Source organism: Pipistrellus hanaki (genome assembly GCF_964339955.1).
Source record: "Pipistrellus hanaki genome assembly, chromosome: 2".
In the NCBI taxonomy this organism is placed as follows: Eukaryota; Metazoa; Chordata; class Mammalia; order Chiroptera; family Vespertilionidae; genus Pipistrellus; species Pipistrellus hanaki.
The window spans coordinates 21,599,665-21,626,633 of record NC_140504.1 but is presented as its reverse complement, the minus strand read 5'-3'; the positions used below and the strand labels follow the sequence as shown (position 1 = coordinate 21,626,633).

The 26,969-nt window shown below is 46.2% G+C and overlaps 1 protein-coding gene and 1 pseudogene across 2 annotated transcripts in view; one reads left to right on the top strand and one right to left on the bottom strand.

Moving 5' to 3' along the window:
• The window catches only part of LOC311618460 (uncharacterized protein), a 45,013-nt gene extending 18,044 nt beyond the window's left edge, over positions 1–26,969 (top strand). The window contains exons 6-17 of the mRNA XM_084876026.1: positions 3,691–3,735; positions 4,328–4,375; positions 4,543–4,589; positions 4,690–4,739; positions 5,645–5,862; positions 5,956–6,206; positions 8,962–9,096; positions 14,149–14,287; positions 14,987–15,040; positions 15,311–15,391; positions 19,487–19,750; positions 25,378–26,969. Coding sequence (XP_084732152.1) covers positions 3,691–3,735; positions 4,328–4,375; positions 4,543–4,589; positions 4,690–4,739; positions 5,645–5,862; positions 5,956–6,206; positions 8,962–9,096; positions 14,149–14,287; positions 14,987–15,040; positions 15,311–15,391; positions 19,487–19,750; positions 25,378–25,388 — 1,343 coding nt within the window. The 3' untranslated portion in view covers positions 25,389–26,969. The remainder of the gene's footprint in view (positions 1–3,690; positions 3,736–4,327; positions 4,376–4,542; positions 4,590–4,689; positions 4,740–5,644; positions 5,863–5,955; positions 6,207–8,961; positions 9,097–14,148; positions 14,288–14,986; positions 15,041–15,310; positions 15,392–19,486; positions 19,751–25,377) is intronic.
• Positions 19,767–25,369, bottom strand: LOC311617351 (histidine--tRNA ligase, cytoplasmic-like; annotated as a pseudogene). The gene is made up of 4 exons: positions 22,452–25,369; positions 21,910–22,215; positions 21,486–21,679; positions 19,767–21,335 (listed from the first exon to the last, which is right to left on the bottom strand). The product of its transcript is annotated as a histidine--tRNA ligase, cytoplasmic-like (transcript).

The following is a 26,969-nucleotide window of genomic DNA, read 5'->3' as shown; positions in this document are numbered from 1 at the left end:
TCTTGAATAGGAATCAAATAAACACAAAGAAAGTATTTTATAATTACTTTATTATGAAATATTAAGTAAACAAAATAGTGAAAAATTATAAAATTCTTGTCTTGTCTGCACCTACGGCACACCAGGCAACATGTGCCGCGGAACAGCGGTTGAAAAACGCTGCGTTAATAGACTGGCTTCAGGCAGGAATCAAAGCAGAACGCTGCACGTAGGGATCACACCTCTGTGGTCTTCGCCTGCTAACGGGGTCAGTGGCCACGGGGACCCAGGGACCAGAGGCAGGACCTGTATGGTCCAGAAGCGAGGTCGAGGTCTGGGCCACCGAGCCCGCAACCCTCGGGGGAGGCATTTGGAGTCAGCGGAGCTCAGGACAGGCTGGGAATTGGGTGACAGGCTGGGGTCAGTGCGGTCCGGCAGGGCCTGTGCGGGCAGGAGCGGCTGGCCCTGGCCCTGCTGGGTTAGACACCTAAGTCTTTGGCAGTGAGAGTGCTCTGATGTCTTCTGTGGGCAGAGGATGCTTGACCTTAGAGCCCCGGGTTCATCTAAAGGGCCCTGCCTTCCCCGAGGGCCACTCTTTTTGTGAAAAGGCCGCTTATTCTCCACACTGGGGGAGAGAGGGCGCAGGCACCCTCCCACTCACCTCCATTCTCCAGTAGGAGGAGGTGGGCCACCCCAGGGATGCTTGCTCCTGCGTGGGCTGGCTGGCACTGTGGCCCATCCATCTTCCTCGTGATCGGATGTATCCCTACGCACAGGCCTGAGCTCTGCCATCAGCGGTTCTCAACCTGTGGGTGGCGAACCCTTTGGGGGGGGTCCAGCGACCCTTTCACAGGGGTCGCCTAAGACCATCAGAAAACATAGATACTTACATTACAACTCCTGCCCGCACAGGCCCTGCCTGACTGCAGAGGCCCTGCCTGACCGCACTGACCCCAGTAGCAAAATTACAGTTATGAAGTAGCAGCGAAAATAATTTTATGGTTGGGGGTCACCACAGCATGAGGAACGGTATTAAAGGGTCGTGGCATTAGGAAGATTGAGGACCACTATAGATCGCAGGGAAGCTGTGGCTCATGGGCTGGGGGGGGCGGGGGCGGAGTCGTACCGGCTCCTCCGCTTTGGCTGGGAAGACCTAGTTACAGACGGGGTTTGCCTGCTAGTTAGGATTCTCTAAGCTCTTTTCCTCTTTCTACTCCCAAGGCAGACGGCAAGACAGAAAAAACATGGATTGTGGATGACATACAGTGTGACGTATGCCGTTATTATAATTTAGAATTTAATGATTCTTTAAGGGACAGTGGCTGAGGGAATCTGATTGGCGGGTTGTGTGGTGCAGGACTGGGGTTAGTATTTCAGAGCCTTTTTCATCTACCCTGTTTCCCCGAAAATAAGACAGTGTCTTATGTTAATTTTTTCTCCCAAAGTTGCACTAGGTCTTATTTTCAGGGGATGTCTTATCTTTCCATGCGCTAGGTCTTATTTTTGGAGGATGTCTTATTTTCGGGGAAACATGGTATCGCATTCCGAGTCCAGGATTTGAATACTCTCAGTCTCCCTTTGCCATTCCGTTTAGCGCTGTGTTTGGCAGTTGGCTCTCTCTTGCAATCCTGGTGCCTGGACACGGACTGCTCTGAAAGTCCCAGAGACGAGGCAGCTTGTGTAGCTCCTGACGGAGCTCTGTCCTGCGGGAAGGCCGCACCTCTGGGCACTGGTGATGGCACAGGGCCTTACACCCGTGTTGAGGAGTGCTGTGCCACCCCAGGGTGACCCTCCCAAATACAAATCCAGGCATCTGACCCCAAGTGAGAGATGGTTGTCTTTGGAATTATTTTTTTTAAGTTTTTTTATTTTATTTTTTTTTAAGAATCTCTCTGGGTTTTTAAAAAATAAATTTTATTGATTTTTTACAGAGAGGAAGAGAGAGGGATAGAGAGTTAGAAACATCGATGAGATAGAAGCATCAATCAGCTGCCCCTTGCACACCCCTTACTGGGGATGTGCCCGCAACCAAGGTATATGCCCTTGACTGGAATCAAACCCAGGACCTTTCAGTCCATAAGCCGATGCTCTATCCACTGAGCCAAACCGGTTTTGGCTAAAAAAAAGTTTTTATTGATTTAAAGAGGAAGGGAGAGGGTTAGAGAGATAGGAACACCGATGAGAGGAAAACATTGATCGGCTGCCTCTTGTATGCACCCACTCGGAATTGAGTTGCCTGGGTTCATGGGTTGATGCTCAACCACTGAGCCACACTGGCCAGGCTACTTTAGAACTCTTGAATTTTTTAATAAATCCTACCCATCACCATAGCAATATAATAGTTGACCGGTAGCACGCATTGAGGAATTGCTGAGTGCGAGGCACAGCCCCTAACTATAATTAATTTTCCTAACTTTGTGGGGTGGTATTATTTTAATCCCTATTTAACAGATGAGGAAAGTGAGGCACCAAGAGATTTAGTAACATAACTATAGGCAGCCCAAGCTCATGTAACCAGTGGCCAGTGTAGATAATAGGAAATCCAGTGCTGTTCCCTTTCATAGTACACTAGAGGCCCAGTGCACGAAATTTATGCACGGGGGGGAGGGGGCTCTCTCAGCCCAGATTTCGAGAGAGTGCAGGCCAGGCTGAGGGACCCCACCGGTGCATGATTGGGGTCAGGGAGGGACATGGGAGGTTGGCCAGCCAGGGAGGAACCATGGAAGGGGTCCAGGGCATGTCTGGCCCATATCACTCAGTCCTGATTGGCTGGACCCCAGCAGCAAGCTAACCTACCAGCTGGAGCATCTGCTCCCTGGCGGTCAGAGCACATCATAGTGAGCGGTTGAGTGGCCTTAGCATATCATCAGCATATTACACTTTGATTGGTTGAATGGATGACTGGACACTTAGCATATTAGGCTTTTATTATATAGGATTTCTGGTATTAGGAATTATGGTCACTTCAGGAAATAGGCATTGAACACTTACCAGGCCCTAGTGATAATGGTTCTGAATCTTACATTCTAGTGGGGAGAGAGCCGGGAAGCAGACACACTGAACTGCAGGTGCCAGGTCAGCGGGAGGGGGATGCTGAAGGGAAATGAAGGGGGAAGAGTGAGTGTGTCAGGCAGGCCCTGTTTCAGGGGGGCCAATAGGACAGTGCTCAGGTAAAGTGACCCTGAGCACACACCTCAAGGGTGTGAGAGAGTGAGCAACGAGAATATCTGTGGGAGGAGATAGGGCGTGCAAAGGTCCTGAGTCAGGAGTGTGCTGTGGGGTGGAGAAATGATGGGGGTGTGGTGGTGGTGGTGGTGGTGGTGGTGGTGGTGGTGGTGATGGTGATGGTGGTAATTGGAGGGCAGTCAGGGCCCAGAGGTGAGCACCTGGGTCTTGTTGAGTCTGGAACCACGTAGAAGGAGTCTGCATGCAAAGGCAGAGAGCCTTATAAACCGCCTCAACTCAGATCCCGCTTTATGCCTGACATCAGATCCCTTCCAAGCACATCCCTCCCTAACTCTGACAGCCTGGAGGGCTGGTGCCAGCCACGCCTTGTCTGGGGATCAAGGACTCCTGCTTAGTGCCTGACTCCGGTCAGCCTTCAGGAGGGGCCGCAGTCTCTGGCTGAGACGCTGGTCGGGGTGGGTGGGTGGGGGGGAGGAGGAGATGGTCCGAGAGCACCTGTGCCCTAAGCCCTTCTTGTCTCCACAGATGAGGAACTGGGAGAGGCTTCCGCCGAGGGAGCTTCCGCTCAGGGTAAGAGCGAGGCCGCGTGCTGCCCTCCCCTTCTGTCTGATTCCCCCTGCCGTCCCCATGCAGAACTGTCAGGAGGATGCGAGGATAGGGTTGAGGGATGCTGAGAGTAATGGCTGCTGTATAGAAACGTCAGACAAAGAATTATGTGCCCAAATGGGGTGTGTTGAACCATGTCACATTCAAACTTATTTTCATGCATTACCAGGGTCAGGGGACGTCCAGCCCGAGGGCCATGTGAGGCCCACAAAATCATTTGGTCTGGCCCTGCCAGGGCATTAGGGATAAGTTAATCAAATGCTTGACCAAATATAGCAGTCCGATTTCTAAGTTGATAATCTTGTACGACCCACGAATGATGTTATAACTATCCAAAGTGCCTTTGGCAGAAAAAAAAGGTTCCCCACCCCTGCCTTAGACCTGCAGTGGGATTCTCAAATACGATGACATTTCATGTGTCATTGAATCAGCACACAGAGACAGTTAAAATGTGCTTCAAGTTCCTGTTGGTTGTGGAGCTGAAGGGGTGTGTTTAGTAGGAGATTTACCCCGTGATTGACTTGTGCCAATCGTTGTGTGACACCATCTTTTACAGCTGAAGAATGGGGAGACAAAGAAACACACACAGAGCATTTTAATTCAGGTATGAACTTACGTTTTCCAAAGCATTATTTTAAATATCATTATTGCTGAGGGGCGTATGTACCTTTGAATTTTATAATTGAGCATGTTACACATATGTATTTAAAAATTGTTATTTGAAAATGCCGATCACATTCATCTAAGTAAAACTTTGTCTCTGTTATTTAGAATGTATTAAAATTGAACCTCACTGTCAACACTGTAATGCTGAAAATGTAAGTATCTTTTAATTGTAAAATATGACTCTCTAATTTGTTTTATTTAAGAAAACACTTCATTATATGTTATTCATTTGTTACATGTGTTTTTCTCCAGAAACACAATGAACAAGTGACCCCTAGACGCCTTTCCGGGGGACAGTTTTTGTAAGTAATTGTGAATACAGAAGACTTAGTACCCTGTTTCCCCGAAAATAAGACAGTGCCTTATATTAATTTTTGCTCCCAAAGATGCGCTAGGTCTTATTTTCAGGGGATGTCTTATTTTTCCATGAAGAAGAATACGGTACACATTTATTGTTAAATGAAAATAAAGGAAATTTATTACCTGTATACAGTACGGTAGTACGGTAGTTGTCAACACAAACCAGACAAATTGTGAATCCTACAGTATCAAGAATTTACTCATTTATTCAATGACAATCATGTCATCATTTTCTGGAACATCATCATAACAATCCAGTTCCTGAATTTCCTGGTGAATTTCTTTTTTTTTTTTTTTTTTTTTTTTGATTTTTACCTTTGATTCTTCATTTTTTTTTTTTTAAATAAGTTTTTATTTTTCATATTATTACAAATGTTCCTCACCCCCCCCCCCCCCCCCCCACCATTGCTCTCCTCCTTCCTGGTGAATTTCTTGTGACTCCATTTCTTTCAGAATCTGGACCAAATCTCTCATGTTTAGCAATAGCATTCTGAGACAGAGCCTGGGGCGGGGGCTTATTTTCGGGGGGGATGCCTTATATTTCACTCAGAAGGAAATCTGTAAGTAGTTCTTATTTTCGGAGGATGTCTTATTTTCGGGGAAACACGGTAGTATGAGTAATTTAATTTTCTGCATAAATGTAACACCAATTAGGGGAGACATAAAATAGCATAACTAATGCCATACATTCTACATAATTACCTGGATTGTTTTCTTTGATAATGATGCTTCTTAAAATGCAGTTTCTTAATGCTTTTGAGTGAAATTAAAAACGTAAATAATTGTAAGAAGTCTTCTCCTAACCAGACAGTAAGACTCAGCAGGCGTTCTTGTCTGTCCAACGCAGGCTGAAGGTGGACACGGAGGGAGTGTACGAGTGCACGGAAACGGGTCTGATCTTTGAGGTTAACCGGAAAGTTGACATCAAGTATTGCATCTTGTCCTGGAGCAAATACGCAGACCTGGTTGTCAAGCCCTGGGCTGTTGGGGGGCCCATGTTTGATGTCAAGTGTGACCCAGCCTGTCTTACCTCCATTCAGTTTCCACATTCCCTCTGCCTGGGCCGTAAGTACTTGTTTGCTAAAACGATAATGATGGTGTGTATGTGTGCAACCCGTGGAACCCCTGGACCACCCATGTACCTTCATGTTTTTGCAGGCCAAGATGCCAACATGACATTCCGAGTCTTACACGTTAAAAATTCCAAGGCCTCATTAGAATGCGCTGTGGACCATTCTGCGACCCATGTGAAATGGCACGTGAGCTCTCTTTCTCCTGTGGGACCTGTGATTCAAAGCGAAGAAACGTTGTACCACCACGGGGCTGTGATTCTGTACAAAGTCATCGACCAGAATCCATCCTTATCTTTCCGGGTGTACATAGCAACCAACAACGAGTCCTTCATCAAGGTAAAGCCAGTAAACATGAATAGTGAATGTTTGGTTCTCTGTGTTCAAACATTATCCCTGTGAAGTGTCCCCCTTTGGGTCTAATTTGGCACCTACCTACAGCGGCTATGATGTCAGTGCCTGGGAGTGCCCCGAGTCCTCAGATCCACGGAGTATGGTTGTTTATACACATAATGGGCGTCACGAAGACAGCAGATGGGGCGGTAGCGCTTCAGGGGCAGGTTGGCCCAGGCAGGCAGGCTGGCCTTTGAGGGTAGCCTGATGGACAGCTGGTCTCTGCAGCCGTGCTTCTCAGAACATCATTTGGGAACCAGGGGACCAGAACCCTCAGCATCAGCTGGGAGCATGTTGAAATTTTGGCGCACGCTCTGCCCTCCCCCAGACCCACCGAAGCAGAGCCTGTACTTGGCAGGATTCCCAGGGGACTCGGGCGTGGTTAGAGTGTGAGAAGCACTTGTTCCAGAAAACACTAAGGAGCCCTAACTGGTTTGGCTCAGTGGATGGGGCATCGGCCTGCAGACTGAAGGGTCCCAGGTTCAATTCCGGTCGGGGGCGCGTACCTTGGTTGCGGGCACATCCCCAACAGGGGGTGTGCAAAAGGCAGCTGATCGGTGTTTCTCTCTCATTGATGTTTCTGACTCTCTATCCCTCTCCCTTCTTCTCTGTAAAAAAATCAATAAAACATATTTTTTTAAAAAAGAAAAAAACACTGGGGAGACATCTGGGGTTTTTGGGTCCAGAATAGGGCGACTTGAGATTTCTCATTGGCCTAATGCTCCTCAGATACGATGGGCCTCCCAGGTTAACTCATTAAGCTCAGAGCAATGTTTCGGATAATCTGAATGTCCTATAGATCATGGCCTCAATATTCTCTGTTTTATGGCAGCAAATATTCATGAATCCCCTGTTGTGGTGAGGGAAGAGGAGGGAGTTTGGATATATTCATTGTGGTTCAGTTTTCCAGGATGTAGAATAAGGCTGTGATACTGAGCCCATTTTCTGAACTAAATAGATTAGAATAGTGGTAGTTGAATGTCCTTTCATACTTTCGCCATTCTCAGTGCACTTGTAATGGCTTAGAGGTAAGTGGAGAACAAATAAACGAAGTAGACAGATAAAAGAGTGGCTTAAAATAATACTTTCAGATTTTAGATCAGGGTTTGATATAAGTAATGTAAGCATTAAAAAACAAAACAATTGGAATGGAGGGATGAGGACAAATATGTGGTACCTTAATCAATAAAGAAATTAAAAAACAAAACAAAAAGGCATTAGGTCTGAAGTGTACTATACTAACTGAGGAGTTCTAGTTTGAATTACAGAATTTATATCAAACTATCTACTGGTGGTTTAGGTTGTAGTATTTCTTTGACTTTAAAATTAATCATAATGATTATAATTAGCAATATGTATGAAAGTTTAAACACGTTATAGTAAGTAATATAGGCTTTTAGTTTCTTCCTAAGAAGGTAAACCTGCTTTTTGTAATCTCATTAATGATAACAGGTTCAATTGGGAAGCTAGTTTTCAAAATGGTATAAAAACAATACCATCTAAAGTATAATTAGCATAGCTTTGTAATATTATTTAATGAGCTTTTTTTAAATTTTTTTTTAAATTTTTGTTCAAAATAGTAAAGGTTTAGTTTTTACAGCAAATCTAAGGTGTGTTGGTTGATTTCTGGGCAGCTTTTTAAAAATTTTTTATTGATTTGAGAGAGGAAGAGAGAGGAAGAGAGAGAGAAAAACATCAGTAATGAGAGAATCATTGATGATCGAGCCTACTACCTGGCCATATGCCTTGACTGGAAACCGAACAAGTGATCTCTTGGTTCCTGGGTCAACGCTCAACTGCTGAGCCACACCCAGCTTAGCTGGGCAGCTTTTAAAGGAAATAAGTTTATTGGGGTGACATTGGTTAACAGGATCATGTTGGTTTCAAGTGTACATTTCTATGATACGAGATCTGTTTACTGCAGTGTGCCCACCACCCACAGTCAGGAACTTTGTATTTTTAAAAGTAAATTCAGTTCATTTTCCGTGCTTGCTGGGAAGCTGGGTAAGAAGCAGTCCTGTCAGCCAACGGAGAGGAGGAGCCACCGGAAAGTAGGGAGCACGCACAGCAAAGGCAGGAAGCCCTTCCTGGCAGATGTTTTATGTTAGCATTCTTCTTCGTGGGATTTTTTTCTCCTCTGTAGGAAAAGGTTTCCTTGACCTTGGCCTACAGGAAACCCACATTTCATGTCAGCTGCACAGCTGCTTTGCCAAGGGAACCTGGGCCAAAGGTTGCTTTAATCTCTTGGGGACCATTTGAGCAATACATACAAAATCAGTGACCCCTCCAGAGGAGTAGTGACAACCAGCTAGAAACGCAGTGCTGGGTAGAAACAACTCTGAGTAAACTGGACCCGAGTCCTAAAACAGATGCTTTCCATCCCCATGGTGGGCATGGAACGAGCACAGAGGTGTATGCTGGTGCTAACTTCAGTTTGTCAGCTTCTCCAGAAGCAAGTCTACCTGGGTTGCTTTTAGCTGTTGGGCTTTTGCAGAAGGATGTTTGGAGACCAAGGAGCTCATGGTTCAGACTGAAGGCGCCTGAGCTTCAGCATTTCGAGAGCCCCAGGGAAGTCACTGGGGCCGGCACTTGGGAGGAGGAAATGAAGAGCCTGCAGGCTGGCCCTGCACGGCTGGGTCTCTTGCCGCTCTTAGAGTTGTTGCTGGTGCATTTCACAACCAAAACCCATTTCCGTCTTTAGGACATTGCCAAGGCTGTCAAGCACTCCTCTAAGAAATTCATGAAAATCGACAAGCCTCCGGTGTGCCTCAAGTTATTGCAGAACGGGAAGAAGTACAGACTGGTCAGTGAACCGGAAGCCGACATCACCCCCGAGGTACATATTTTACACACCAGCTTGGAGTAATCGTGGGAATCGATGGATATGTCTTAGCTATGGTGTTTTGAATCCATTACAATGGTGAAAAGGAATCTATTTTGTTCTCATTTTTTATTTCCTACTTATACGAAAACAGTTGTCTTGCTAATCTTGTAGCTTATTCCAAAGATGCTTTTTTTTTTTTTTTAATCCTCACCTGAGGATATTTTTCCATTGATTTTTAGAGAGAGGGTAAGACAGGGAGAAATATTAATGTGAGAGGAACACATGGATTGGTTGCCTCCTGCATGAAGCCTGACCAGGGCCTGGGCTGGGAAGGATCCTGTAGGTGCCCTTGACTGGAGTTGAACCCAGGACCCTTTGGTCTGTAGGCTAATGCTCTACCCACTGAGCTAAACCAGCGAGGGCCCAAAGATGCTTTGAATTTAAGGATTAGTCTGCAACCATTGCAAAGATAGACTAGCCAATCGCTTTCTCTTTTAAAGGGTTTTAAATTTTCTTGAATGCTTTATTAAATTCTTCAGTGTTAGCATCAAAGGAATGAAAAACTCAAGTTTTATTTTAAGTAACAGCATTTAAGGTTAATGGAAAGGAATTGCTAACAAGGGAGTTTGGGCTTTTCTTACTGGAAGGCATTTGAAAAATAGTTATGGGAACATATTGCCATTTTGATTTAAAGTATTCGCTGTGCACACCATGGCATTTGCAAGTGATTTCATTTTCTCGTAAATGACTGAGTTATTCTTAAAACTTATTTTCGTTATGTGCTCTGAATGTGTGCCATAGCTTATCTAGCTTAGCCATCTGTGTAGAAATTCCTTTTGAACACCTCTCTCTGTTTCTTTTATAGTATATGAAAAGTCGAAAACATGTTTTGATTTTATTATATTAAAATATGAAGCAAGAGGAAGCTAATTGTAATGATGGGTGTTGCATTATTCTATTGTATCATCAGGGTCCTCGTGCTCTTTGGGGCAATCAGGTTGTCAGTTTTCCGTCACTTTCGAACACAGACGGTCTTATTTCATTTCCAAGGGTCTCTTTGCCCCCATGTTGTTTGAGACTTATGACAATGCAGCTGTGGAAACTAATGTGATCAGAGCAGGCATGTGATCAAATCGCACACCTGGGCAGCAGGGAGCCTGGCCCCGAGCCCCCGCTGCCCTTGGCTCCCAAAGCCATGGGAGCCAAGGTCGTATCACGGATTCTGATCAAGCCCTAGCAGACGGTACCTCAAGACAATGACAAGAAGCAGACTGCAGCCTTGTCCGGGAGGTGCAATTCTATTTGAAGGGTTTGGTTAACAGTGGTCGGCAAACTGCGGCTCACGAGCCACATGCGGCTCTTTGGCCCCTTGAGTGTGGCTCTTCCACAAAATATCACAGCCTGGGCAAGTCTATTTTGAAGAAGTGGCATTAGAAGAAGTTTAAGTTTAAAAAATGTGGCTCTCAAAAGAAATTTTAATCGTTGTACTGTTGCTATTTGGCTCTGTTGACTAATGAGTTTGCCGACCACTGGCTTAGGACAGTGATTCTTGGCCTTTGCTGCATAATGGAATCCCTGAGGAGCTTGAAAGAAGGCTGTGGCCTCCAGAGGTGGTGGCTTACTGCTCTGGGAATGGCCTGGGCGTCGGGCTTATGAAAGCTTCCACGGTGACTGATGTGCCGCCAAGGTTAAGAGCCACGCAGAGGGGATAACGCACAGTGAGTGTGTGGGGTCTGCTCAGAAAGGGACCGCCATGGTCCCACAAAGCTTTTCTTACAAAGATGACGGTGGCTGGGATTTTAAATAGTCTAGTTCTGTCACGAGCTGTGAGTGCTCTCTTAAACAAATTTCTGGCATTTAAAAACGGGGATAATCTCCCAAGATTGCACAGAGGGTTGAATAAGTGGTGTTTTTTTTCTTTTTTTTTGGGGGGGGGCACTCTGAAATTTGTAGAACTCTGGGTAAATCTTAAGGAGTTCTTATTCGTTTTATACCATTCATGATTTCTTTTACTGACATTTATGAAAAGTGACTATTCCAAGTAGGCCTGGGAGGAGAGCTAAGAATTAAAAAAGCCAGTCGGTCATGAGCTTTTTCCCTCCAAAGACACCAGCCAAGAGGGAGAAATGCATTTCTGTGAAGAGGTAATTTTCACATGGTGCGGTGTTACCATCGAGATGGGTGCACAGTGCAGCGGGTTTTCAGGAAGGTTCTCACGTGGTGACATTGGGTGTGGGTGTGGAGGGTGAGGGGCCCCTGGGGGAGGGAACAGCAGTGCCTCGGTGAGGTGATGGGATGGGCAGCAGGACTTGCCTGGGGGTCGTTGCAGGGAGGGGAACACGCAGGGCTTTGGGAAGAATGGGGCAAAGGGAGGGCGTTATCTTCGCTTTATGGGCCCTGGTGACCCTTTGAAGATTGGGAGGGTAAAGCTAGTGATTTTGAGTGGCCAGGTGCATTGTCAATGAGAAACAATGTTTATTTATTTATTTATTTATTTATTTATTAATAATTCTTTGTTGTTGAAAGTATTATATATGATCCCTATTTCCCTCATTGACTCCAGCCCACTCCTATATCCCCCCTCCCCTCCCCAGGCCTTTAGAACCCCACTGTCTGCATCCATGGGTATGCATATATGCATTCAAGGTCCCTGGTTGATTAACTCCCACCCACCCACCCTCCCCCACCTTCCATCTAAGATTCCACACTTGAGTGGCAATATTTTTAAAGGAAACTTTCTTTTTTTCTTTTTTTTTCCCCTGAGCAATAAGTCTCAACAGTGAACTAAAATATTCAGTAAGCCATGTTGTAGTCAGCTGTGCTGCCTTCCAGGCTTTGTTGTTCCAGAGCACAGGCAGGGTAGATTTAGCATAATCCTTAAGGGCCCCAGGATCTTCAGAATGGTCCATGAGCATTGGCTTCACCTTCATGTCACCAGCTGCATTAGCCTCCAACAAAGGAGTCAGCCTGTCCTTTGAAGATTTGAAGTCAGGCATTGACTTCTCCTCTCTCGCCATGAAAGTCCTGATGGCACCTTCTTCCGGTGGAAGGCTGTTTTGTCTACATTGAAACCTGTTGTTTGGTGTAGCCACCTTCTTTAATTATCGTATCTAGATTTTTCTGGATAACTTGCCGCAGCTTCTAGATCAGCACTTGCTGCTTCACCTTGCACTTTTATGTTATGGAAATGACTTCTTTCCTTAAACCTCTGCAGCTTCCTCACCTCTCTCGGCCTTCATAGAATAGAATAGAGTTAGTGTCTTGCTCTGGATTAGGCTTTGGCTTAAGAAAATGATGTGGCTGGTTTGATCTTCTATCCAGAACATGAGAACATTTTCCATATCAGCAACAAGGCTGTTTCACATTCTTACCATTCGTGTGTTCACTGGAATAGCATTTTTAATTTCCATGAAGAACTTTTCCTTTGCAGTCACAACTTGACTAACTATTTGGTGCAAGAGACCTTGTTTTCCGCCTGGGTTGGCTTTCAGCATCCCTTCCTCACTAAGATTTCAAGTTTTTGATTTAAAGTGAGAGATGTATGACTCTTCCTTTCATTTGAACATTTAGAGGCCATAGTCGGGTTATTAATTGGCCTATTTTCAATATGGTTGTGTCTGAGGGAACAGGGAGGCCTGAGGAGAGGGATAAAAGTAGGGAAACGGCCAGTTGTTGGAGCAGTCAGAACACATACATACTTACCGATTAAATTCGTGATGCCCCAAAATATTTATAATACTAACATCAAAGATCATGATTGCAGATCACCATTGCAGATCATTATAATAAAAGGCCAAGAGGCGTCACGTCATGACCAAAACGACCAAACAAACCAGTCGCCCTGAGGTGGCATTGACCACCTTAGCTGGGTCTGGTGGGTGGCAGTGGCGGCTGGAGCGAAGCAGCCTGGGTCCCGAGTGCCTGGCAGCAGCCGGGGCAAAGCAGCTGGGTCCTGGGTGCTTGAGGGAAGCCGGTGCCGGCAGCTAGGGGAAGGCAGGCCTATTCCTGTACAAATCTTTGTGCAGCAGGCCTCTAGTATAATAACAACGGAGGAGTCTGAACCGTGGGAATTTCCAGAACGTGACACAGAGACACGAAGTGAGCAAATGCCTTTGGGAAAATGGCGCCCGTAGGGTTGCTACAAACCTTCAGCTTGTAAAGAGCCTAACATCGGTGAAATGCAATAAAACAGCGCACGGGTTGTACTTTTTTTTTTTTTTTTTTTTTTTTAAATATGTTTTATTGATTTTTTACAGAGAGGAGGAGAGAGGGATAGAGAGCTAGAAACGTCAATGAGAGAGAAACATCGACCAGCTGCCTCTTGCACACCCCCTACCAGGGATGTGCCCGCAACCAATGTACATGCCCTTGACCGGAATCGAACCTGAGACCTTTCAGTCCGCAGACCGATGCTCTACCACTGAGCCAAACCAGTTTCGGCACAGGTTGTATAATACTTTTTAAAAAATGCATTTCATAAGGCACGAGGCAGCTGTGTAGCGGTGAAGAGTGCATACTTTGGCGTCAGAAGGTGTGGGCTCACATTAAATTCTACCACTTCCTACATGTGAAGTTGGGCAAGTTAATTTGCTTCTCTGACGTTCTTTACCCATAAAATAGCAGAAAGAGGGTTTGGTGGGGGAAGACGTTCAGGGAGGAAGTGTGGATAAAACACGCAGCACAGTCTGTGCATGTTGCATCTGTTCTATCCTGATTGCGTGATCTAAACCAGAGCAGGTGAGGACGTTCAAACGCATTGACGAAAGGGCGGCTGGTGGGTGAGCTTGGGAACAGGAAACGTGAAATCAGGAAAGGGCTGAGAAGTTAAGCTTTAGGAAAATGGAGCAGAAAAGGAAGCAAGAGAATAAGAGGGTGTTTGATTCAGGAAAGGGATTTCCGGGGCCAAGGTGTCCGTGAGCATTCAAGTAAGCATTAACATATCTAATCATTGTTAACATTCATTATGTTTGACACTTATTGACGACATTTTATGTCGTCAATGAGTGATTGCAACTTTTCCATGAAAAAAAGTCGCTTTTTTTTTTTTTTTTTTTTTTTTTTAAGGAAATTGAATTTGTGGATGGTTCCACTTTAAAACTGAAAAGTTATATTGAAGTTTATTTGGAGCAACCAATGGAGTTTAAATTACTGTTGGTCGAAATGGATTCCGACGAGATTGTGTGGAAAGCCAAACTGAGAGAATGTAAGTGTTTTATATCTTAAAGGAAAACTGGTGTGTGGGGGCTTGGGGTGGAAAAGCAAACATTTAAAGATCCGGTGGAGGGGAAGGCACCACTCCTGGGATCCTGGGACAGAAGTGCGGCCCTGGTTCTCAGGCACCCACGCCCAGCTCCTGGGGATCCGTGGGTGGCTCAGTGCGTCTGTGGAGACTTCAGACAGTGGGGGAGTTGGCCTGTGGAGCTGTTGTTTTCTTATTGTTCTGAGGCTTGGATCTCAGATATTTTAGGGGCATGTGACATGCCCTGGATATAGCTCTGCATTTTGGCTGACTGCGTGTCTCATTGGCTGACTCTCCCTCTTCGGCCTTCAATGGATAGTAACCGTTCTCTGCAATTACAGCTCTGCTGGAGGGGCCCCATTGCCCCTGTGTCTCCCTGTTCAAATTCTTGGGTCTGGGAAGCCCTCTGACCGTGCCCCCACTCCCTTTAACATCCTCTCCTGCTCATTATTTATCTAAAAAATTCAAGCCCAGTGCATTTGCGCACATATCAAATGTGAAACCCCAAACTCATATGTTTGGGGTTTCACATTTGATATGTGTGCAAATGCAACTGCAGAGAGGTTGCCAAGACCCCAGAGCTTCACACGCTTCCACAAGTCGATTTCTTGAATTCTGATTTCGCGCCAGTTTTTCTAAGGGATGCTTCCTGTACTTTGACAGGTGACTGGGTTCAACACGAACAGAGTCAGAACGTTTCCAAGAGCAGCACAAGTGGTAAGTGCTGGTAGCTGGACAGTAGGCGAGTCGTGCCCACTCTGTGTTCCTCCCGTCCGCTGGGATTTGTCTTTTGCTGCGCCGAGGTGGCGGCGAGATGGATCTGTTAAGTGCTCTGTGACTCTGTCAATCATCTGGACAATCTTGGAATCCATGTTCAATTGTTTTCTACCTGGATGATGAAACTTTAAAAAAAAAAAATAATAATCCAGATTGAAGGTAATAAACACGATGGAAAGCAGACTTGTTGATCTTTTTCTCTTTTTTAAGGTAAAAGGCGGCGTAAAGTAAGTAGCACTCTGCCTGAAGAGGAGGTCAATGCTAAAAGGCTGAAGCAGGTTGACACGTCAGGTTTGTAACGCTGTCCTCAGCAGCCATCAGTCATTTCCTGGGCTCTCCCATCGACGTTCATCCATCACACATGCTCTCGGATCGGTGTTCCTAGCGCCACATCTGGTTGTGGGCGCCCGTGTCCCAGCGCCTCGGACCTGGATAAGGGTCCTTCTTGGCCTGCCCCGGCCTATTTTCCCATTTGATCCCCTGCTTCTCCCCTTCCCTTAGCAGAACTGTGAGGTAGGGGGTTCCTTGCAGTCCTTAATGGTAGGGCTGTACCTATCTGTTGTTACATTTCCCGTAGCACGGAGCATGGAGCCTCGTGTAGGAGACGGTGAGCATTGCTTGAATGAATGTCCATGTGTGCGTTCATTGGCTTCACAGTTGTTAGCTATTTCGGGGTGAAGCACCTCCAGTTCAGTCATTAGAGGGAGGTCTCAGCTAGGCTCAAAAGTTGTGAAAACACAATGGAGATTTAAAACATTTAACAATACTCTTAAGGCGCCAGAAGATGGAACTCGTAGTTCAAAATGCAAGTCCAACGAGAATTCACAAATCTAAATTTAAAAGCCCAGACTCAAATTATATGAGACAAGATCTCAAGCAGTTAGGAACCTCATATACATCTCCAAATGAACCCTTACACCAAAGTACCTTTTCTTTTACTGTTATTGTAAGAAGGCATGAATCTACAATATAAAAGCAGGCAAACTCTGTAAAATGAAATAAGATATCTGTCTCACACTTTCAAGAGCGGGAGATGGTAAGGATGACATGTATGGTTTTACTGTAAATTGCTATAGAGATGTTTGCTATTTTTAATAGTCGACACCAAAATAAGTGAGGCTCTGGAATTATTTTTAAAACATAACTACATCGAGATGCAATTTTTCTCCAGTTCTATTGAGAGATATTTGACAGATAAAATTGTATATACTGAAGGGTACAACATTATGATTTGATATACATGTACATTATGAAATATTTGTCAATCAGGTTAATACATTCATCACCTCACAGTTACTTTTTATTTTAGTGGTGAGAACACTTAAGATTTACTCTCTTAGCAAATTTTAAGTATATAATACTGTACGGTATTATTAGCTCTAGTCACCATGCTGTACATTAGATCCTCAGAAATTATTCATCTTATAACTGAGTGGGGCATAGTTTTTATTTGATTGATTTATAGGACAAGTTTTTCTTCTTTATGTTTTTATTGGTTGTAGGGGGAGAGGGGAAAGAGAGAGTAACATTGATGAGAGACAAACATCAGTGGGCTGCCTACTGCACGCCCCCTACGGGGAATCGAGCCTGCAACCCAGGCATGTGCCCTGACTGGGAATCAAACTGGTATCATCTTGGCTCATGGGTTGACACTCAACCACTGAGCCATGCTGGCTGGGCAAGTTTTTCTGTTTCATGCAATTATTTGGCTATTTAAAATGAGCCCAGGTGGCATGGCTCAGTGGTTGAGCATCAACCTATGAACCAGGAGGTCAGGGTTCGATTCCTGGTCTGCACATTTGCCCAGGTTGTGGGCTTGATTCCCAGTTAAGAGTTGTGCAGGAGGCAGCATATTGGTGATTATTTCTCATTATCGATGTTTCTATCTCCCTCCCTCTCTCTTCTTCTCTGAACTCAATTAAAAAATGTTAATAAATCTATTAATATTTTAAAATATTAATAAATCTATACTAATACTAGAGGAATATGCAAGTTGTCTGGGGACGCTGTTACAATAACAGTAACGACCAAACAGCAGGCTGCTTGGGGTGACCAGGGTGACAGGGGAAGCAGTTATGGGCGACCAGGCCAGCAAGTGGGGGCAGTTGGGGGTTGGGAGCGACCAGGCTGGCAGGAGGGGCAGTAAGGAGGGACCAGGCCAGTGGGGGCTGGGGGAGGCAGTTAGGGGTGATTGGGCTGGCAGGCAGAGGTAGTTAGGGATGACCGGGCTTGCAGGGCAGGCAGTTAGGGGTGATCAGGCAGGCAGGCAGGTGAGCAGTTGCGAGCCAGCAGTTCCGGATTGTGAGAGGGATGTCCCAGATTGGAGAGGGTGCAGGCTGGGCTGAGGGGGATACCTCTCCCCCCGCTCCCCGCCCCATGCACAAATTTCATGCACCGGGCCTCTAGTAAATAAATATAATAAAATGAGCTCCAATACCAAGTAGCTAGAAATAGAATCAAAACGATTAAATGCACCCAGAAAGATTATGGATTTCCAACTGTTTTGGAGTTGATAACAGTGTAGGATCTAAGTAAATAAATTAATTAATAAAGATTTTTCGTTTGTTTGATTAGGTATTCCCTCAATATTCTTTGAGATGTTCAGTCACTAGCCTGGCAGTTTCAGACTCAATATATCACTGTGTTGCTTTTAAAAATATGATCAGTATTACTTTGAGATCTTGTTAAAATTTAGGCCCAGCGTATGATACAGTGAGTTTTGGGATGGTCTTGAGAACTTCCATCTAAGTAGGTTCCCTGTGCAGTCGTTTTCATCGACTGTAGTCTCAAGAGCTAGGAGCAGTCGGCCATGTATCAGGAAACCACCAGAGGGCGAAGGCATTCCTTAAGAACCCGTTCTTCAGTCTAGAAAGTTAGAGAGAGGAGGCCGAAGTGGAAAAGCTCCAAGCACAGTGTTAGATTCACATTAATAAGTTGCTGTCTTTGGAGCAGAGGTGTTGCAGCCCTGGAGGAGGGGCAGGAATTATTCTTCTTACCTCTCACTCCCTTCTCACGTCCTCCAGTATTTGTCATGCCTCGAGGATCCTTACCCAGAACTCCGCAACCTGTGAGCTTGGCTGTATCATAGTACAAAGCGATCGTCCAACATCTAGTTTAATGATAATGCTAATATTTTTATGGGGCCGGTGGTTTGCATTGGCAGATATATGTTCTTCCAAGATTATAACACTGATTCTTGGAGATAACAGCTATTACAGATAACCATCCCATGACTTTCCTACAGGACGTGCTGTTCCCCTAGTGCCAGGAGATGGTGCAATAGAGACTTGGATGCAGACATCTTTTTTTTTTTTTTTTTTTTAAATATATTTTTATTGATTTCAGAAAGGAAGGGAGAGGGAGAGAGAGAGATAGAAACATCAATGATGAGAGAGAATCATTGATTGGCTGCCTCCTGAACGTCCCCACTGGGGATCAAGCCCATAACCCAGGCATGTGCCTTTGACCGGAATCAAACCTAGGACCCCTCAGTTTGCAGGTTGATGCTCTATCCATTGAGCCAAACCAGCCAGGGCCCATGCAGACATCTTGCGAGCATTTAGATGGAGACACAGAGGTCACAAGGGCAAAGTTGTATATTTTTCTTTTTGAGGCCCATAAATTCTTTTTGGTATCTGAATTTTTTTTTTTTTTTTTTTTTTTTTTACAGTGAGGAAGAGAGAGGGATAGAGAGTTAGAAACATCGATGAGAGAGAATCATCGACCAGCTGCCTCCTGCATACCCCCTACTGGGAATGTGCCTGCAACCAAGGTATATGCCCTTGACTGGAATTGAACCCGGGACCTTTCAGTCCACAGGCTGACGCTCTATCCACTGAGCCAAACCGGTTTCGGCTGGTATCTGAATTTTTATATTCCAACCTGATTTGTGCTGCTTTATAAAGTCACATTTATAATTATGAACATTATACCCCAGTTTAATGTTACTATATAAAAAGGGTTCTCTTTAGTTCTTAAGGTAGTTTGGAAAGCAAGGATTTTTTGCATTTAAGTATATTTTAAAAGCAATTAGTGTTACTACAAATATAGTCTCTCTTTTTTTTTTATCCTTACCCGAGGATATTTTTCCGTTGATTTTTAGAGAGGGAAAGACATGGAGAAATATTGATGTGAGAGAAACACAGTGATTGTTTGCCTCCTGCAAGCTCCCTGACCTGGGCCTGGGCCAGGGAGGGACCTGCAGCAGAGGTATGTGCTCCTGACTGGAATCCAACTTGGGACCCTTCGGTCCACAGGCTGACTCTTTACCCACTGAGCCAAACCGGCTTGGGCTCAGTCTCTTTTCTAATAGGAGGAGGATATATTTTCATTGTAAGTAGTTACCAAGTGTTGAGAGGAACTACTGAATTCCTCATCTGCTTTTAGATGCAGCAAAGACTCCGCTAACAGATGATCAGTTGATTACCCTTGCTGGGAAGTTGGGGAAGGAGTGGATAAAAGTTGCCATTGTCAACCTGGAGTTGGACATCAGCGATATCGACGATATCCGGGAGAAGAATGAAAATGTGACCATTTGTAAGTTTTGGATGCTGAAGAAGTGGCAGGAGAAGGAGAAGAGCAACGCCACAGTCCAGAATTTACATAGCTGCTTGAAAAACGTCTCGGCAGAAGTCCAAGATGTGCTGGAAGGTGAGCAGGAAATGGTCTGAAGCCATGGACTTGGAGCCAATCTGTGTCTTTGTGAATAGCAGATTTCTACTGTAAAACGTGATGCTTGTGTATGTATAAGTTTGGGTTCAGATTATTATGCAAATGCAGCTGTGAGTTAGTGGGCTACGATAGCCTAAGTCAGCAAACCGCGGCTCACGAGCCACATGCAGCTCTTTGGCCCCTTGCCTGTGGCTCTTCCACAAAATACCACGTGCCCCAATTAAGTTAATAACAAGGTGCCTACTTATATAGTTTAAGTTTAAAAAATTTGGCTCTCAAAAGAAATTTCAATCGTTGTACTGTTTGCTATTTGGCTCTGTTGACTAATGAGTTTGCCAACCACTAGCCTTAGTCATAATGATTTGTGCATGGAGTCAGAGGAAGGGGTTCAAATCCCAGCTCAGGTGCTGGCTAGCTTGGTGACCAAGCAAAAATTTTTTTTTTTTTTAATATACTTTTGTTGATTTCAGAGAGGACGGGAGATAGGGAGAGAGAGAGAGAGGAACATCAGTGATGAGAGAGAATCATTGATTGGCTGCTTCCTGCACACCCCCTACTGGGGATCAGGCCCATCACTGGGGCATGTGCCTTTGCCCAGAATCCAAATGAGGACCCTTCAGTCTTCAGGCCGACAATCTGTCTACTGAGCCAAACTGGATAGGGCTTTTTTTTTTTTTAGAGGTTTAGAGGTTGAGATATTTTATTGCACCTTTGGTGACTGGTTGTGGGGCGCAGTCCCTCCTGGTGTAGCCCCCTGTAGAGGAGGCCATATCAGTTCCCGTCCCTGTAGCCGAGGAGCCAGGCTGGACTGAGCCCCCAGGGCTTCCTATGGACAATGGCACCGTAAAATTACCCGTGATTATCAATAAAATCATCACAGAGTCTTGGTTCTGACTGCTCTTCAGGTTTCCCGCTGGAAGTGTGCGAAGAGGGTGAAGGACATGGGCAGAGTTTTGTCTCAGCCTTAAGTCATGCCCGCCCACTCTCCTCTGAGAGTTTTCTCGGTTCAGCAGGTGCAAAGGGGCCGGCTTGTTCTCTTTCTGATTTCCTTCACAAGGTCTCCTCGGTCAGCCACCTCTTCTCCGCTGGCCGCTGAACGGAGCTTGGTGACCCCGTCCCGAGCTCCCGCTCACTGACGATGGGAGGCCTGCCTCCTCACAGCACCGCAGCCGGCTCTGTAACTTTGGGCTTTTCTTATAAAGCAGCTCAGCCTCGATCCCGGCACTAGGCAGCTCTGAGATGAGCTTTCATTTCAGCTCCAGCAACTTCTGTGCGGATGCTACAGCCCCTGTGTCTCTGTAGTCCGTACCTTCTCCTTCCACACCTCCGGCCTCGGCTTCATGGTGGAGAAGATCTGCTCCACACCAGTGCTGAGCCCCACACATGGCACCTTACACCCTCTGGGGTCAGACAGGCCCACCAGCCCATCAGAGCGCCCTCCCGCAGCCACACTGCCCAAACCAGGAGCCCGTTCCCTGCCTGGGCTCGTCCTGTAGCAGCACTGCCTCACAGACCACCCCAGCATAGGAGTCCCGCCCTCGGGCAGGCTCAGGTTGAAGGAGATCTTTTATTTTATTTATTTATTTATTTATTTATTTATTTTTTAAAAATATATTTTATTGATTTTTTTATCAAGAGGAAGAGAGAGGGATAGAGTATTAGAAACATTGATGAAAGAGAATCATCGATCAGCTGCCTCCTGCACACCCCCTACTGAGGATGTGCCCACAACCAAAAGGGTCAAGTACTTAAACAGCAGCTTCAGGTCTCCCAGGCCCTCCACGGCCTGCTTGTTTTGAGAGAGTTTAGGATCCTGGAGCAGCTGTTCCACCAGGGATACCCCACCGTGCTGCTTGACCATGATACAGTCCCCAGTGCGGTCAGCCACCCCGGGTGCAAAGCCCTTCTCTCACACCATCTTGTTCTTTTTTTAATTTAAAAAAAAATTTATTTTTTTTACAGAGAGGAAGGGAGAGGGATAGAGAGTTAGAAACATCGATGAGAGAGAAACATCCATCAGCTGTCTCCTGCACACCCCCTACTGGGGATGTGCCCGCAACCAAGGTACATGCCCTTGACCGGAATCGAACCCGGGACCCTTCAGTCCGCAGGCCGACGCTCTATCCACTGAGCCAAACCGGTTTCGGCCCGTCTCTCGTTCTTTACTCTCTCCCAGGACACCTTGTCCAGTGTGTCCGCTGACGAGCAGATGGTGCGGAACTTCCTAACGGGAGCCACACAGAGTGCAGACATCCCATCTAGGATGCCCCGATGGTTCACTTTGACCAGGAAGCCACCTGTCCGAAGTGAATTCAGGATCTGGCCCTTGAGGATCTGCAGGCACTCTGCATCAGGGACCCTGGTGTCAAATAGCCCAGCAGTGTCCAAGGTCACGCTGGTAGAATTCCCGGTATTGGCCCCGGGTCATGGCCGAGTTACTTTTGCTGTGTGGTAGCGCTTATTTATTTATTTATTTTAAATATATTTTATTGATTTTTTTTACAGAGAGGAAGGGAGAGGGATAGAGAGTTAGAAACACCGATGAGAGAGAAACATCGACCAGCTACCTCCTGCACACCCCCGCAAGAGATGTGCCCGCAACCAAGGTACATGCCCTTGACCGGAATCGAACCTGGGACCCTTGAGTCCGCAGGCCGATGCTCTATCCACTGAGCCAAACCGGTTAGGGTGGTAGCGTTTATTGTTGGTCAGTTTATTCACTTCCAGTTACTGAGCAAAAGGAACAGAGAGGTCATGGCAAAGGGGCAGCCGCTCCCCACCCTGGTCTCTCAGGTCTTGAAGAAGCTTGGGGTCTTCCCCAGACTTTGCAGTCAGTCTTCCCGTTAGTTCAAGCATAGATGCATCAATGACTTGTGCACCTTGGAGCCCGAAGCAGCTGATGGTTGTATCCAACACCTTATCTTGCACTGCCGTCTGCCTGGGATTGTGGTCTCTTGCTCCTTGGGGGATTTTGAGCACAAACTTGTGTTTCCCTTCCTCAGGCCCCCGCTGTGGCTGTGCCTTCATTTTCAGTAGTTTTGCCACCTCCTCCTCGGTCGGCTCGGTGCCGGCCTTCTGCTGTTTCGGTTCCGCACATGTTCTCCCTGAGGTCGCACCAGCTCCTCCAGCACACACTTTGCCATACCGGCCTCAAACCAGAGAACGCAAATTCGTGACCTCCCTGTAAGTCTCTGTCCCCATCTGCCAGATGGGTGCAGAAACCTCTAAGTCCTGGTCTGTTGTGAGGACGAAACGAGGCCGTGCATGGAAGGCTACATGCAGCTGGCTGGTGTGGCTCAGGGGTTGAGTGTCGACCTATGAGCCAGTAGGTCACAGTTCCGTTCCAGGTCAGGCCACATGGGGGTTGTGGGCTCGATCCCCAGTTTTTTTCTTATCATTGATGCTTTTCTTTCTCTCTTTCTCCCCTCCCCCCTCTCTTTCTTCCTCTCTGAAATCAATAAAAATAGATTGAAAGCTTCAGGCAGGTAGTAAGGCTCTGTAAAGAATAGATAGGGATGTCATTTTGGTACTTGAGACAACTGAGCCTGCTGGGCCTTCCCCAGGCGCTGAAGCAGTACTCCAGGAGTCCACTGGGTGGCACTAGTGAACCTCGGTTGGCAAAGAAGGGAAGGTGAGTGGGCGAGGCCGAAGGGAGTTGTTCCAGAAAACCACAGGGTTCCTTCCTTTGTTTTTAAGCACTTCTTTTTTTGTGGTTTTGATTTCGTTATATCCAAGATCAAACCGATTCAAAACGTTGGTTATTCTATATCGTTGCCCTAGTTAACAAATGCAATGTTACTGCTCAGAAACCTCGGTAAGTCAGAGAGAGGTTTTTATTTGGAAAGCTATTTAAGTTTTTATTCCGAAAGGCATGTGAAGTGTACACACGCCCTGAAAGTTTATAAGCACTCGCTGACCCCTCAGGATGCTTTCGGGGGTGGTGGGCAAGGGTTCTGAACCCCACCCCCATCCCCCAGGAGCCTTGGGGTACAAAGGCATCACGCAAATAGAACGGCTAGTTTCACTGTCGAGGTTTTCATTCGTATTCTTGGCTGTGTTGAAATTCTGTGGATTACGGAGGCCCACGCGTGGAGATCGCATTTGCATGTCGGGCGCTGTGGACAGCAGCCGCCACACGACTGCGGTAACCAGATGGCTCAAAACATCCATCTCAGACCCTTCCTAGCAAGTTGTTATCTTGTGTTGTTTGTTTTTATCGGCTCCTGACCTCGCTGACACCCGATTTGCTGATACATTAAAAATACAGAAGAGCTTGTGACATTTTTTTGGCAGTACAGGGATCGTAAACACTTACTGGTCCAATCTCTTCATTAAATAGGAAAAGAAAAAAAATCTGTCAGTTAAAAACAAACACCCCCCCCCACCACCCACGCCCCAATTTACCAATATTTTATGCCCTCCTGAAGCAAAAATACCTGGCTAATTGGCTGAAGTTTGTATTTTTTTTTAATCAGGATGTTTCAGTATCTTATCACCTTTACGTTGCAGTAGCTTCTCTTCAGCTCAGGAAACGCAGCAGTGAAAAGTTCAAGTCGGTGATGGGTGGGCAGGCTAAATCGCCATCTCAGACAATGATTACAGAAAGTGGAATTTAGTTACGGAAAAGGGGATGGGGCGATCCAAAGGGAAGAGCTGCACAGCACCGAACCTGGGGGTATTGGGTCGATGATGGCAGTGTGAATATACTTTGGACGGTGAAACGAGGAAGGGCACCGCAGAAGCAGCAGGAGAGCCTGGGCTGGGCCTCTTTGGCTCTCTGGGAAGTCAGAGAAAAGGGGGCCTTGGAGACAGGTTTGGGGGTGATCCGAGGATGAGCTGCCGCTGCCTGCTGCTCCCCTCGTTGCAAGTCTCCCGAAGTCCCTTAGAGGTGAGGGGACACATACATGTGGGGGGAGGAGATGGGGAAGGAATGGCATGGGCCTGCTCCTTGCGGGGAGAGCATGCACTGGTCCTTGGTCCTGAGCGTAGCTATCTCTGACTTGCAGGTGGAAATCTCAGGGGAGGCCTCAGGGGAGGGTCTTCGTAGAATATTCAGCAACTTTTCAGGGGGGCGGTCTCCACCTTTTCAAGCGATCGGTCCGGTCTGTGCAGGGCAGGGGGTCTTCAGTCAGTGCAGCTGGTTCTGAGGCAGCCATGGTGCCACGTGGGGATATCCAAAGGGTTTTGGTTTTGCTGCCTTTCGGGGCCTGGAGCTGAAATACTGCTGAGGCCTAGACATTGTATCTAGGGAGGAAAAGGTCAGGGGTCTAAACCACATGACCAGCTATAGGAAAGATCCAGGGTCCACACCGCATGACCAGTGACATTCGAGGGGAGGGCAGGTTACCCTGGGGGGCGAGGTTCTTGTTTTCCCAGTTTCTCTCGTTGCTAGGCAACCAGGGCCTCCTGCCCTGGAGAGTTTCCATACCTGGCCCATCATTCTTGCTCTGCACGTCTGTCTAAACAGACAGCTCCCAGGAATTCCTTCTTTTCTTTCCCCACACGTTTCTTTTTTTAAATAGACAAGTGATTTTATCTCAGCACTTGCCCCGTTTTTTTTCCCCATTAACGAATCTCTAAATGTGTTTAATTCTTTGTTTTGTCAGGTTTCTTATAGGCAACACGAGATTTGGAAGATGAACCGAAAAAGGAAGCCTCAGGAACGTTTTATCTGCGAAACACCATTTCACCGGGTCATTGGGGTAGCGACTTAATGCGACCTTGAACCCAGTCTCTGGAACAACTTCTCCCCCGCCCGCCCCTCTGTAGCTCACACTATCCAGGGGCAAAGAGAATGCAACATTTTGGGAAAACTTGAGGAAGAAAACACCTTTATAATCTCAAGATTTTTTCTTTTCTTTTTTGGCACCTCCTGCTCACACCATCCCACCAGCTCCCCACCCCAAACAGGTACCATCCCAAAGGGTGCTTAAAATAACTCAGGCAGGTGAGAAATTTGGTAATATTCTTTTTTCGGAGCAGTATGGACTCTGAAATTCCTACCAAGTGTTTGGAACACTTTTAGCAACGACACGGTGGTGCGCTTACCCTTGCACCGATTTAGTGTAGCTTTTATCGGGCCGACATTCATCACAAAGAGAGGTTCTTGTTCTCCCAGCCTCCACAGGTTTGGGGGGGTGATCCCAGGATGAGCTGCCGCTGCCCATTGCTCCCCTGGTTGCAAGCCTCCTGGGGTCCCTTAGAGGGTATGCATGCCACTGGGCACAATGGATCTTTCCACGTGGGATTGAATTTTTCTGCGTCTCCCATCACTAACCTCTCTGGTTAGTGGCCCGTTAAACAGTCAAACCCATCCCGTCGCCTGTTCCCGGAGTGATTAGAACGGAACGTCATCCTCTCCCCATCGGAGCGTTGATAAGCTCACTCCCAGGTGATCTCCTCGCCTTCCCCGGGCAAGTTCAACTGGACCCGCTGTCAGAGTTGCTGTGTCATCAGCTTTCTGAAATCGCCTGGCCAAGCACTGCCTTTCTGGACTGTGACCCTGGGATCGTTTACTTTGGGGGTGGGGGTAGGTGGGGAACCCGCTTAGAAACGGCCTCCGCCGGACCACGGGAGAACCGTCACCTCTTCTTGAAGAAGACTCGCCCTCGGGGACCATGGGTCACATTGGCTCTTGATAATTGGTGAAGTGTTCGTCTGTGTTCTGTGTGTACAGATACTGTCCCTCCTCCAGAATCATGCCTGTGGTGATTAGCATTTTGGATATGTGTTGTTAACTTATTGGAAGACACTATCAATTGCCCTTTAGTCTTCTGTCGTCATTAGCTGGAGAGTAAAATGTATCTCAATGAATTAAGCAGAGAGACACACTTTATGGTTTTGCCTGTGAAGAAGACCAGATTTATAATACTTTATAGGGAATAACGTAAGTAGTATATTTTTAACTGTCCGGGATCCTGTGGAATTCAGATCAGTGTCACTTTAATGAGTTTTTTTGTTTTGTGTTTTGTTTTTTTTAAATTGTACTATATTTTAGGAAGCATGTGGACTTTTAACATTCGGAAGTGTAAACTACTTAAAAGGACTTGAATTTTTTAAATGCTTATTATTTTTTTATAAGTTGTTTTTCAAAGAAAAGCATAATTGCAGAAAAGCTTTGTATATCAGCTGGTTTCCTAGCCATTTTCATACTACGGATGAAGGGAAGAAAAATAAACCTGCATTTATTTGTACAGCG